The sequence below is a fragment of the Chiloscyllium plagiosum genome, unplaced genomic scaffold, assembly GCF_037043375.1.
Source record: "Chiloscyllium plagiosum isolate Xiang-an unplaced genomic scaffold, Cpla_swu_hap1 HiC_scaffold_44, whole genome shotgun sequence".
NCBI lineage: Eukaryota > Metazoa > Chordata > Chondrichthyes > Orectolobiformes > Hemiscylliidae > Chiloscyllium > Chiloscyllium plagiosum.
The window spans coordinates 19,060,073-19,072,770 of record NW_028270182.1 but is presented as its reverse complement, the minus strand read 5'-3'; the positions used below and the strand labels follow the sequence as shown (position 1 = coordinate 19,072,770).

Below are 12,698 nucleotides of genomic sequence, written 5' to 3'. Positions count from 1 at the left end.
GGAAAGGTATCAGCTGAACACGTGGCTGCAAGGGTGCAGGAGGGAGGGTTTCAGGTACTTGGATAATTGGGGCTCATTCTGGGGAAGGTGGGACTGGTACAAACAGGACAGTCTTCACTCGAACCAGAGGGGTACGAATATCCTGGGTGGGAAATTTGCTGGTGCCATTCGGGTGGGTTTAAACTAGCTCAGCAGGGGGATGGGAACCGGGGGGTGTAGTTGCAGTGCACAGGAGGAGGAGAGTAGGGAGGACAGGGACAGAATTTCAGGGTCACAGGAATGTGCTGGCAGACAGCAAACTAGTTTGAAGTGTGTCTACTTCAACGCCAAAGTGTCCGAAATAAGGTCTGTGAGCTTGCAGCATGGATGGGTACCTGGGACTTCGATGTTGTGCCCATTTCGTAGACATGGATAGAGCAGGGTGAGGAATGGATGTTGCCGGTTCCAGGATTTAGATCTTTCATTAAGAACAGGCAAGATGGTAAAAGAGGGGGAGGTGAGGCCTTGTTAGTCAAGGATAGTATAACGGTGGCTGAGAGAACTTTTGATGAGGACTCGTCTACTGAGGTAGTGTGGGCTGAGGTTAGAAACAGGAGAGGAGAGGTCACACTGCAGGGAGTTTTTTTTAATAGGCCTCTGCAGAGTTCCAGGGAGGTGGAAGAGAGGATTAGCATAGTTATTCTAGGTAGGAGTGAAAGGAACAGGGTGGTCATTATAGGGGACTTTAACTTCCCCAACATTGACTGGAGATGTTATAACTCCAGTATGTCAGATGGATCAGTTTTTGTCCAATATGTACAGGAGGGTTTCCTGACACAGTATGTCGAAGGGCCGACAAGAGGGGAGGCCACACTGGGTCTGGTGCTTGGCAATGAACCAGGCCAGGTGTTTAATTTAGTTGTAGGTAAGCACTTTGGAGAGAGTGACCATAATTCAGTTACATTTAGTTTAGCTATGGAAAGGGATAGGTACATGCCACAGGGCAAGAGTTATCGATAGGAGTAGGGCAATTATAATGCAATTAGGCAAGACTTAGGATGCATAGAATGGGGTTGCAAAATGCAGGGGATGCAGACAATCGAAATGTGGAGCTAGTTTAAGGAACAGATATTGCGTGTCCTTGATCGGTAAGTCCCTGTCAGGCAGGGAGGAAGTGATAAGGTAAGGGAACCGTGGTTTATTACAGAAATTGCCTCTCTTGTTCAGAAGAAGGAGGCTTATGTGTTGATGAGGCAAGATGGTACAGATGAGGCGATGGAGAGTTACAGATCAGCTAGGAAGGATTCAAAGAGAGAGTTAAGAAGAGCAAAGAGAGGACACGAGCAGTCTTTAGCAAATAGAATAAAGGAGAATTCTAAAGCTTTCTATAGGTATGTGAGGAATAAAAGGATGATTAGGGTAGGAATAGGGCCAATCAAAGACAGAAGTGGGAAGTTGAGTGTGGACCCTGTGGAGATCAGAGAGGAGCTAAATGAACATTTCTCATCGGAGTTCACTCAGGAAAAGGAGAATATTGTGGAGGAGAAGAATGAGGTACGAGATATTAGACTAGAAAGGATCGAGGTTAGTTACGAACAGGTGTTATCAATTCTAGAAGGAGTGAAAGTGGACAAGTCCCCTGGGCCGGATGGGATTTATCCGAGAATTCTCTGGGAAGCTAGGGAGGAGATAGCAGAGCCTTTGGCTTTGATATTTGAGTCGTCATTGTCTACAGGTTTAGTACCAGAGGACTGGAGGATTGCAACTATTGTGCCCTTGTTCAAGAAGGGCAGTAGAGATGACTCAGGTAATTATAGACCAGTGAGCCTTACGTCTGTTGTAGGAAAGGTTTTGGAAAGGATTATGAGAGATAGGATTTATAATAATCTTGCAAGCAACGATTTGATTTCAGATAGTCAACATGGTTTCATTGAGGGCAGGTCTTGTCTCACAAACCTCACTGAGTCTTTTGAGAAGGTGACCAAGCTTGTAGATGAGGGTAGGGCAGTTGACGTGGGGTACATGGACTTCAGTAAAGCCTTTGATAAGGTTCCACATGGTAGGCTGTTGGAGAAAATGCAGAGGCATGGAATTGAGGGTGATTTAGCAGTTTGGGTTAGAAACTGGCTTTCTGAAAGAAGGCAGCGAGTGGTGGTTGATGGAAAATATTCAGCCTGGAGTCCGGTTACTAGTGGTGTGCCACAAGGATCTGTTTTAGGACCACTGCTGTTTGTCATTTTTATGAATGACTTGGACGCAGGCATAGGTGGATGGATTAGTAAATTTGCAGACGACACTAAAGTCGGTGGAGTAGTGCACAGTTTGGAAGAATGTTACAGGTTGCAGGGGGACTTGGATAAACTGCAGAATTGGGCTGAGGGGTGGCAAATGGAGTTCAATGCAGCTAAATGTGAGGTGATGCACTTTGGGAAGAATAACAGGAAGGCAGAGCACTGGGTCAATGGAAAGATTCTTGGTAGTGTGGATGTACAGAGGGATCTTGGAGTCCATGTATATAGATCCCTGAAAGTTGCCACCCAGGTAGATAGTGTTGTTAAGAAGGCATACGGTGTGTTAGGTTTCATTGGTAGAGGGATTGAGTTCCGGAGCCGCAATATCATACTGCAACTATACAGAACGCTGGTGCGGCCACACTTGGAATATTGTGTACAGTTCCTGTCCCCATATTTCGGGAAGGATGTGGAAGCATTGGAAAAAGTGCAGAGGAGATTTACCAGGATGTTGCCTGGTCTGGAGGGATGGTCTTATGAGGAAAGGCTGAGAGACTTGGGTCTGTTCTCATTAGAAAGAAGAGGCTAAGGGGGGATTTGATAGAGACATACAAGATGATGAGAGGATTAGAGAGGGTAGACAGTGAGAGTCCTTTTCTGAGGATGATGATGTCAGCTTGTACGAGGGGGCATAATTACAAATTGCGGGGTGATAGATTTAAGACAGATGTCAGAGGCAGGATCTTTACTCAGAGAGTGGTAAGGGTGTGGAATGCCCTGCCTGCCAATGTAGTCAACTCAGCCACATTAGGGAGATTTAAACAATCCTTAGATAAGCACATGGATGATTTTGGGATAGTGTAGGGGGACGAGCTGAGAATAGTTCACGGGTCGGCGCAACATCAAGGGCCGAAGGGCCTGTTCTGCGCTGTATTGTTCTATGTTCTATGAAAGAGAGAGTGAATGAGAGAGGAAGACTGAAAGAGAGAGAGAGAGAGACAGACAGAGAGAGGGGGAGACAGGAAGACAGAGACAGAGAGAGTGAGAGGAAGACAGAGAGAGAGGGGGAGAGAGAGAGAGGGGGGGGAGAGAGAGAGAGAGAGAGAGAGAGGGAAGAGAGAGAGAGAGGGAAGAGAGAGAGAGAGGGAAGAGAGAGAGAGGGGGAAGAGAGAGAGAGAGGGAAGAGAGAGAGAGAGGGGAGAGAGAGAGAGAGGGGAGAGAGAGAGAGAGGGGAGAGAGAGAGAGGGGAGAGAGAGAGAGAGAGGGGGGAGAGAGAGAGAGGGGAGAGAGAGAGTGAGAGGGGAGAGAGAGAGTGAGAGGGGAGAGAGAGAGAGGGAGAGAGGAGAGAGAGAGAGGGAGAGAGAGAGAGAGAGAGAGAGGGGAGAGAGAGAGAGGGAAGAGAGAGAGAGAGGGAAGAGAGAGAGAGAGGGAAGAGAGAGAGAGAGGGAAGAGAGAGAGAGGGGGAAGAGAGAGAGAGAGGGAAGAGAGAGAGAGAGGGGAGAGAGAGAGAGAGGGGAGAGAGAGAGAGAGGGGAGAGAGAGAGAGGGGAGAGAGAGAGAGAGAGGGGAGAGAGAGAGAGAGAGGGGAGAGAGAGAGTGAGAGGGGAGAGAGAGAGTGAGAGGGGAGAGAGAGAGAGGGAGAGAGGAGAGAGAGAGAGGGAGAGAGAGAGAGAGAGAGAGAGGGGAGAGAGAGAGAGTGGGGAGAGAGGAGAGAGGGGCGAGGGGAGAGGGGAGAGAGGAGAGAGAGAGGAAGCTGGAAAGAGTGAGAGAGCGAGAGGAAGACAGATAGAGAGAGACAGACAGACAGAGAGAGAGACAGAGAGAGAGCGAGAGCAAGACACAGAGAGTGAGAGGGGAAGACAGAAAGAGAGAGAGAGGGAGAGACACAGAGAGAGTGAGAAGAACACCGAGGGAGAGAGTGTGAGAGAGAGAGTGAAAAAAAAAAGACAGACCAAAACCGAGAGACAGAGAGAGAGAAAGAGAGAGAGAGAGAGAGAGAGAGACAGATAGACAAACAGAGTGACAGAAAGTGTGTCAGAGGGAGAAAATGTATGTGTTAGATTCTGAATGAGACAAATCTATGAGTGTGAGAGAGCGAGTGTGTGCAAGCATGTGAGAGTGAAGCAAACGTTTATGTGTGTGAATGTGCATGTACATGAGAGAGCAACTGTGTGTGTGAGAGTGTGTGTGTGAGAGAGAGTGTGTGAGAGAGAGAGAGTGTGTGTGAGAGAGAGAGAGAGAGTGTGTGTGAGAGAGAGAGAGAGAGAGTGTGTGTGAGTGTGTGTGTGTGAGTGTGAGAGAGTGTGTGTGAGAGAGTGTGTGTGAGAGAGTGTGTGTGAGAGAGTGAATATGTGTGTAAGTCTGAAGGAGCTTTACCACAGCGCAACATGATGACAGCTCAACCAAGCCCAAGGTACTTACAGGCCTTTGGGCCCCAAATCTGGAATGAAGGACAGCTCACTAACATCCAGGAAGGCCATCTGGAATAAAACACACCCTGTTAAAGCACCACAGCCCCAATTCAAACAAAAAAATCAAGGATTGAATTCCAGAACAGGTGAGAACTAGTTATTATCAGGCCTGCTTCACAAACCTCAAAAGGTGACCGTAATTCCTTCCTAGTAAGTGAACTGTGAATTATTTTTAAACATGAATGATGATTTCTGAATAAATTATGAATACAGTAAAAACAGTGAAAAGCTTGAAATGCTGCCATGACCTGGTGCCTTTGTGAATAGTTTAAGGATATAAAGATATAGCTGAAAGAGAGCCCATCTTTGTTTTACCACCTCCATCATGACGTCCAAAATGGCACCAATTGGAGCCTGTCCACTCTGGACCAGTGGCATTGATTTCTCGATGTACAGTCCCTATTTTATCTTTTCTTCTTCATATTCAAGGCTGGAGCGGTGTTAGCGGACAGGGAGCCACAGCATCAGTGGTGTGGAGCGGGTCTGCTGGTGGCTGTGGAGTTGCCCAGAGCCTGAACTCTCAGCGGTGGAACGCCCAGGGCCTAAACTCCCGACAGTGGTAGGCCCAGAGCCCGCACTCCCGACAGGGGTAGGCCCGGAGCCCGGACTCTCAGCGGTGGAACGCCCAGGGCCTACTCTCCCGACAGGGGTAGGCCCGGAGCCCGGACTCCCAACAGGGGTAGGCCCGGAGCCCGGACTCTCAGCGGAATGCCCAGAGCCTAAACTCCTGACAGTGGTAGGAATGAAGCCTGAATCCTGACAGTGGTAGGCTCACAGCCTGGACTCTCAGCAGCAGAATACCAGAGTCCTGAACTCCTGGCAGCGGTGGAGAACCCCAGGACATGGACTCCTGGCAGCGGTAGATCCTGGACTCATTGTGGTATCGGTGAAGTGGGGTCTCCTGGGGCTTTGGCCTTGCAGAAGCTGTGCTCCAGAACCGAAGGTAAACTCCTACTTAAGTAATTTCTTTTTATCCTGACTGCACTCCAAAATGGCACCCGATTGTGAAAACAAAACACTTTTTACTGTATCTTCAGGATGTACGTGACAATAAATAGAGTCATAATGACCAAAGATGCCTGCGCTGGCGCCCAGGCCTGTGCCAAACCCACCAATGTCAAAGCTGCCACACTTCAGGCTCCACCTCCTTGTTGCTGGGCCCACCTCACCTACAGGCCAACGATGACAGGTTCTGTGCTGGTTAGCAGCTCTGAGGTCTTATCTTAACAGCAAACACCAGCTCTTTGACCAAATCTTTCTTTTTGCCTTGGGATCTTTTACACTGAACACGGGAGGTACACTGGGCCTTGGGCTCCTTTTTTTCATTCACTCGTAGGACATAGCCATCACTGGCTGGGCCAACACATTTTTGTTTTAAAATGCCCGCCGCTATTTGTACCTGAGAAGGTGGGGGTGAACTGCCTTCTCAAACCGCTGAAGTTCACTTGCCGCAAGTTGACTCAAGTTGATGGTGGTGGTCGTGGGTTTGGAAGATACATAAGATCTTTGGAGAATTTCAGCAGTTCATCTTATAGATTGTACGTACTGTGGCAACAGAGCGATGGCCGTGGATGTGGCGCAAATCGAGCGGGGGCTGCTTTGTCCTGGATGGTATCAAGCTCCTTGAGTGTTGTTGGAGCTGCCCCCATCCAGGCAAGTGGGGCTAACTCTATCACACACTGTCGGGTAGATGACAGAGGTGTACCTGTACTGGATGAACGGTGCACCCTCAGGGTGAGTATTGGCGTGGTATTGCCCTGTTCTTGTCTATGGGATTTGAACCCAGAAGCTTGGGAGTCATTGTTACTAGGCCACTCATGAGCCATTCCTGATGAAGGGGTCTTGCCTGAAATGTTGACTCTCCTGCTCCTCAGACGTTGCCTGACCTGCTGGGCTTTCCCAGCACCGCACTCTCAACTACGAACCCAAAGCAGGACCACGTGAGGCAGACGGATTCAGGAAGGAATTCCTGAGTTTGGGCATGAGCAACTGAAGGTACGGCCACCAATGGCAGAAGAATGGGAATACAGGAACACTCAACAGGCTGGAATGGGAGGGGGTTACAGAGATAGGGAGGGGGTGTAGGGGCTGGAGGGGGTTACAGAGATAGGGAGGGGGTGTAGGGACTGGAGGAAGTTACAGAGATAGGGAGGGAATGTAGGTGGTGGAGGGGCTGGGGGAGGTTAGAGATAGGGAGGGGGTGTAGGGGCTGGAAGAGGTTACAGAGATAGGGAGGGGTGTAGGGGCTGGAGGGAGTTACAGAGATAGGGAGGGGGTGTAGGGGCTGGAGGGGGTTACAGAGATAGGGAGGGGGTGTAGGGGCTGGAGGGGGTTACAGAGATAGGGAGGGGGTGTAGGGACTGGAGGAAGTTACAGAGATAGGGAGGGAATGTAGGTGGTGGAGGGGCTGGGGGAGGTTAGAGATAGGGAGGGGGTGTAGGGGCTGGAAGAGGTTACAGAGATAGGGAGGGGTGTAGGGGCTGGAGGGAGTTACAGAGATAGGGAGGGGGTGTAGGGGCTGGAGGGAGTTACAGAGATAGGGAGGGGGTGCAGGGACTGTAGGGGGTTACAAAGATAGGGAGGGGTGTAGGGGCTGGAGGGGGTTACAGAGATAGGGAGGGGGTGTAGGGGCTGGAGGGAGTTATAGAGGTAGGGAGGGGTGAGGGCCTGGAGGAGGTTACAGAAATAGGGAGGGGGTGTAGGCGCTGCAGGGAGTTATAGAGGTAGGGAGGAGTGAGGGCTGGAGGAGGTTACAGAGATAGGGAGGGAGTGTAGATTAGATTAGATTAGATTACATTACAGTGTGGAAACAGGCCCTTCGGCCCAACAAGTCCACACCGACCCGCTGAAGCGCAACCCACCCATACCCCTACATTTACCCCTTACCTAACTGTAGGGGCTGGTCAAGATGACAGTGATGGGTTGGGGGTGTGAGAGAGGGTGGGGATGTCAGGATGGAGAGGGAGAGAGACAGTGAACAGTGTGAAGAGAGGTCATGGTGAGAGTGGGAGTGGGTAAGAGGCAGGAATAAAGGTCAAGAGGGCGACACAGAGAGATCAAAACCGAGTAACTCGGGGCAGGAGCAGAGCATTGACCTTTCAGCGTTGATCACGGCTGACCATCGAACTCAGTCCCCTCTTTCCGATTTCTCCCCAGACCCTTTGATCCCTTTCGCTCGAAGATGGAAATCTCACTCCCTCTTGAAATTATTTAATGTTTTCACCCCAACCCACTCTGTGAGAGAGAGTTCCACAGGTTCCCCACCACTGGGTGAACATATTTCTCCCCATCCTCAGTCATTCAAACTGTGACAGAGAAGAAGGCGAGATACAAACCAGACGGCGATCTGAAACCTCCGAGGAACTGACTGCGGGACTCTCAGGGATTTTCCACCATGACATGAACAAGTATCATAGGGGGGAGGGGAGGAAGGGGGCGGGGGAGCAGGGGTGTGGGGGGGGGGGGAGGGGGATGGGCAGCGGGGAGGCGGAAGGGGATATGGAGGGGGCAGGGGGAGGGAGAAGGGGATATGGAGGGGGGAGGGGGAGGGAGAAGGGGATGGGGAGGGGAGGGGAGGGGGAGGAGGGGAGGAGGGGAAGGGGTGGGGGGGGAGGGGGATGGGAGGGAGACGGGAGTGGGAAGTGGGAGGGCGGAAGTGGGAGGGGGGAGTGGGGAGGGGGGAGCGAAGTGGGAGGGGGGGGGCGAAGTGGGAGGGGGGGGCGAAGTGGGGGGGGGGCGAAGTGGGGAGGGGGGAAGTGGGGAGGGGGGGGAAGTGGGGAGGGGTGGAAGTGGGGAGGGGGGGAAGTGGGGAGGGGGGGGAAGTGGGGAGGGGGGGAAGTGGGGAGGGGGGGAAGTAGGGAGGGGGGAAGTGGGGAGGGGGGGGAGAAGTGGGGAGGGGGGGCGAAGTGGGGAGGGGGGGAAGTGGGGAGGGGGGGGAAGTGGGGAGGGGGGAGCGAAGTGGGAGGGGGGGCGAAGTGGGGGGGGGGCGAAGTGGGAGGGGGGGGCGAAGTGGGGAGGGGGGGCGAAGTGGGGAGGGGGGGCGAAGTGGGGAGGGGGGGGGAAGTGGGGAGGGGTGGAAGTGGGGAGGGGGGGGAAGTGGGGAGGGGGGGGAAGTGGGGAGGGGGGGGAAGTGGGGAGGGGGGTAAGTGGGGAGGGGGGGGAAGTGGGGAGGGGGGTAAGTGGGGAGGGGGGGGGAAGGGAGAGGGGAGCGGCGAGGTGAGGTGAGGGGGGAGGTGGGGTGGAGGTGAGGGGGGAGGGGAGGGGGAAAGGGTCGGGGACAGGTTGGTGGTAGGGGAGGGGGCAGGGGAGGGGGAAGAGGTGGAGGTTTTATGACACATATCACAGAGAGAGGGGAACTCAGGGATTGGCCTTACCATTGCGTGATAGTTTCTGTAGAAGGATTTCTCAAGCATTGTGTTCAGGTATTCCTCCAGACGTTTCTGAAGATTTAAATGGAAACAACTCAGGACGGCTGGCATTTCCTCATTGGACTGTCCAACATTTGATCCCTTCCGGTTCCGCTGTGTCTTTTGAATCCACACCCCCACCCCTTTTCCACTGTCAACAAAGAAATCTCCGACCGTCACACCCAAAGAGACAAACTAAAGGTAGAGCAAGCCCGAATCGTGATTGAAGAGAGACAGACATGATTTCAAAGCTTTGACTCGCGTGTGCACCAGGATCTTTTACAACAATGTGAAGTATTTTTAAAACCTGTCTTTTTCACAAGAGGGGAAATGGGTGCTAATTAGTTGGTGACTGCAATTGGTGACACAGACAGCAAAAGGGGGTCTGTGGGCTCTCTTGGTAATTCAGACAACGCTCAGGCCTTCAACATATTCTGCCTCTTCGGAGGGTCAGTGTGGACTTGTTGGGCTGAATGGCCTATTTTCCAAACTGGAGGGATTCTATGATTTTTCGTTGAGAACCGGCCCCACTTCCGATGAGAGGAACATGGTACTATCCAATTGTTACCACGATGGTGAATGCCTTCGAGTTCAAAGTAACAAAACAGTGAGAAGGCGAATTAATTAGTCAGTCGTAGAGACGTACAGCATGGAAACAGACCCTTCAGTCCAACTCGTCCATGCCGACCAGATATCCTAAACTAATCTAGTCCATTTGCCAGCATTTGGCCCATATCCCTCCAAACCCTTCCTATTCACATATCCATCCAGATGCCTCTTAAATGTTGCAAATGTACCAGCCTCCACCACTTCCTCTGGCAGCTCATTCCATACAGTACCACCCTCTGCGTGAAAACGTTGCTCCTTAGGTCTCTTTTATATCTTTCCCCTCTCACCCTAAACCTATGCCCTCTAGTTCTGGACTCCCCCACCCCAGGGAAAAGACTTTGCCTATTTACCCTATCCATGTCCCTCATAATTTTATAAACCTCTATGAGGTCATCCCTCAGCCTCTGACCTTCCTGGGAAAACAGCCCCAGCCTGTTAAGCCTCTCCCTGTAGCTCAGATCCTCCAACCCTGGCAACATCCTTGTAAATCTTTTCTGAACCCTTTCATGTTTCACAACATCCTTCCAATTGGAGGGAGACCAGAACTGCACGCAATATTCCAACAGTGGCCTAACCAATGTCCTGTACAGCCGCAACATGACCTCCCAACTCCTGTACTCAATACTCTGACCAATAAAGGAAGGCATACCAAACGCCTTCTTCACTATCCTATCTACCTGCGACTCCACTTTCAAGGAGCTATGAACCTGCACTCCAAGGTCTCTTTGTTCAGCAACACTCCCTAGGACCTTACCATTAAGTGTATACGTCCTGCTCTGATTTGTTTTTCCAAAATGCAGCACCTCGCATTTATCTGAATTAAACTCCATCTGCCACTTCTCAGCCCATTGGCCCATCTGATCTAGATCCCGTTGTAATCATCGCTGTCCACTACACCTCCAATTTTGGTGTCATCTGCAAACTTACTAACTATATCTCCTATGTTCACATCCAATTCATTTATGTAAATGACAAAAAGTAGAGGGCCCAGCACCGATCCTTGTGGCACTCCACTGGTCACAGGCCTCCAGTCTGAAAAACAACCTTCCACCACCACCCTCTGTCTTCCACCTTTGAGCCAGTTCTGTATCCAAATGGCTAGTTCTCCCTGTTTTCTGTGAGATCTAACCTTGCTAACCAATCTCCCATGGGGAACCTTGTCGAACGCCTTACTGATGTTCCCCATAAAGCAGAGTCAGCCAAAAGATTCCGGATACTGTGAAAGGACGTTGTGAAACTTGAAAGGGTTCAGAATGGGTTTCCAAGGATGTTGCCGGGGTTGAAGGGTTTGAGCTGTACGGAGAGGTTGAACAGGCTGGGGCTGTTTTCCCTGGAGCGTCAGAGGCTGAGGGGTGATCTTATAGAGGTTTATGAAATCATGAGGGACATGGATAGGGTAAATAGGCAAGGTCTTTTCCATGGGGTCGGGGAGTCCAGAACTAGAGGGCATAAGTTTAGGGTGAGAGGGGAAAGATATAAAAGGGTCCCACACAGAGGGTGGTACGTGTATGGAATGAGCTGCCAGAGGAAGTGGTGGAGGCTGGTACAATGACAACATTTAAAAGGCACTTGGATGGGTATATGAATAGGAAGGGTTTGGAGGGATATGGGCTGGGTACTGGCAAGTGGGGCTAAATTAGGTTCGGATATCTATTTGGCATGAACGAGTTGGACAGAAGGGTCTGGTTCTGTGCCAAACTCTGTTGGCAGAAGAGTTATTGGGGCACAGTGCTATCAATTGGAATAAAATTCAGACTCGTATCTGGATGCCTGGATTTTGTCTTAAAAACATTCCAATGTCCAAAAGGAATGAGCTAGGCCTTGTTGCGAGATGGATTGATTATCAGAAAACCGGCTGTCGTGCTTGGCATATTTGGGATGTTTCAAAGCTGTTGTTCAGTTGTTCAGAACTGCTTCAGACGACGGACGACTTAGATTCTCTGCCGATCAAAGGAATGCGTTCAGAACGCCGGATGTTCTTCTCCAATACTCTGGAGGTGATGGCCTCGTTCAGGAGACGAAGCCTGCAGTGTGGGCCCGGACTCTCCCCAAATCCCCAACCCCACCCTCCCCCCCAAACACCGTCAGAGTCCGAGACCAGAGTCAGTCTCGCTGAAAGGCAGGGGAGAGCTACCAGACACAGAGGCGCGAGTTCTACAGGCACAGGTTGGCCTCTTGTCAACCCTCTCCGCCATGTTCCTGGGCTCAGCCTCACGGCTTCAGAAAGGTCCTGCCTGCCCCTGCGCAGTCAATCGTCCTGACAAAGCTGGTTTCGTCCAGCTCAACCCTCCCTGGTAGCCACCAGCAACCCCCCCCCCGCCCCTCCCCCGCACCCTCACCTGCTTGCTCGAAGCTTGTCTCATGGAGGCCCACTCTGGCTGGTGGGGCAGGGCGGGCATCGACATGGTGCTGCCAGGCTCTCGCCTCTGCCCCGGAACTGCTGCCAACCTGGAGGCGAGACGGACAAACAGTGAGAGGGAGGGACAGGCCCTGGAATCGCTGCTCCGGTCACATCGAGGCCTGGTGTTGCATTCCCACTACCTTCCTCCTCGTCTGAGGATGGACGCATTTGCCCGAGAGAGGGAGAGCACAGCACGGGGAGGACGGTGGGGGGGTGGGGGGGGGGCTCCCCAGTTTAATCAGAGCAAAATATACTGCAAACCAGAATGAAAAACAAAGTGTTGCTGGACAGAAACTCAGCAGATCACCAGCACTCAGAGTCCCTCCACCAAATAAACAAACAACCATTCTTCTCATTCTCCCCCACCCCCCCCCCACCTTGGGATGTTTTCCCGATTCTCTCCCATTCGGCTCTCCTCCAGTGACTGACCCTCCTACCATCGGAAACAGTTTCTCTTCGGTCACTCAATCGAAACCACCCTCTGGATTTTTGAACTGGGAGAAAGGGAGGCCTGCAGATGCTGGAAAGTCAGAGTTGACGAGAGGGTGGCGCTGGAAAAGCACAGCAGGTCAGGCAGCATCCGAGGAGCAGGAGAAGCGACG

The 12,698-nt window shown here is 51.8% G+C and overlaps 1 protein-coding gene across 2 annotated transcripts in view; it reads right to left on the bottom strand.

Moving 5' to 3' along the window:
- Positions 1–12,698, bottom strand: part of LOC122544415 (phospholipase D2-like) — a 111,842-nt gene that overhangs the window by 56,751 nt on the left and 42,393 nt on the right. For both annotated transcript variants that reach the window (XM_087983039.1, XM_087983040.1), the window contains exons 5-7: positions 12,035–12,143; positions 9,054–9,119; positions 4,631–4,689 (exon numbers count right to left, since the gene is read on the bottom strand). In XM_087983039.1, coding sequence (XP_087839165.1) covers positions 4,631–4,689; positions 9,054–9,119; positions 12,035–12,143 — 234 coding nt within the window. The remainder of the gene's footprint in view (positions 1–4,630; positions 4,690–9,053; positions 9,120–12,034; positions 12,144–12,698) is intronic.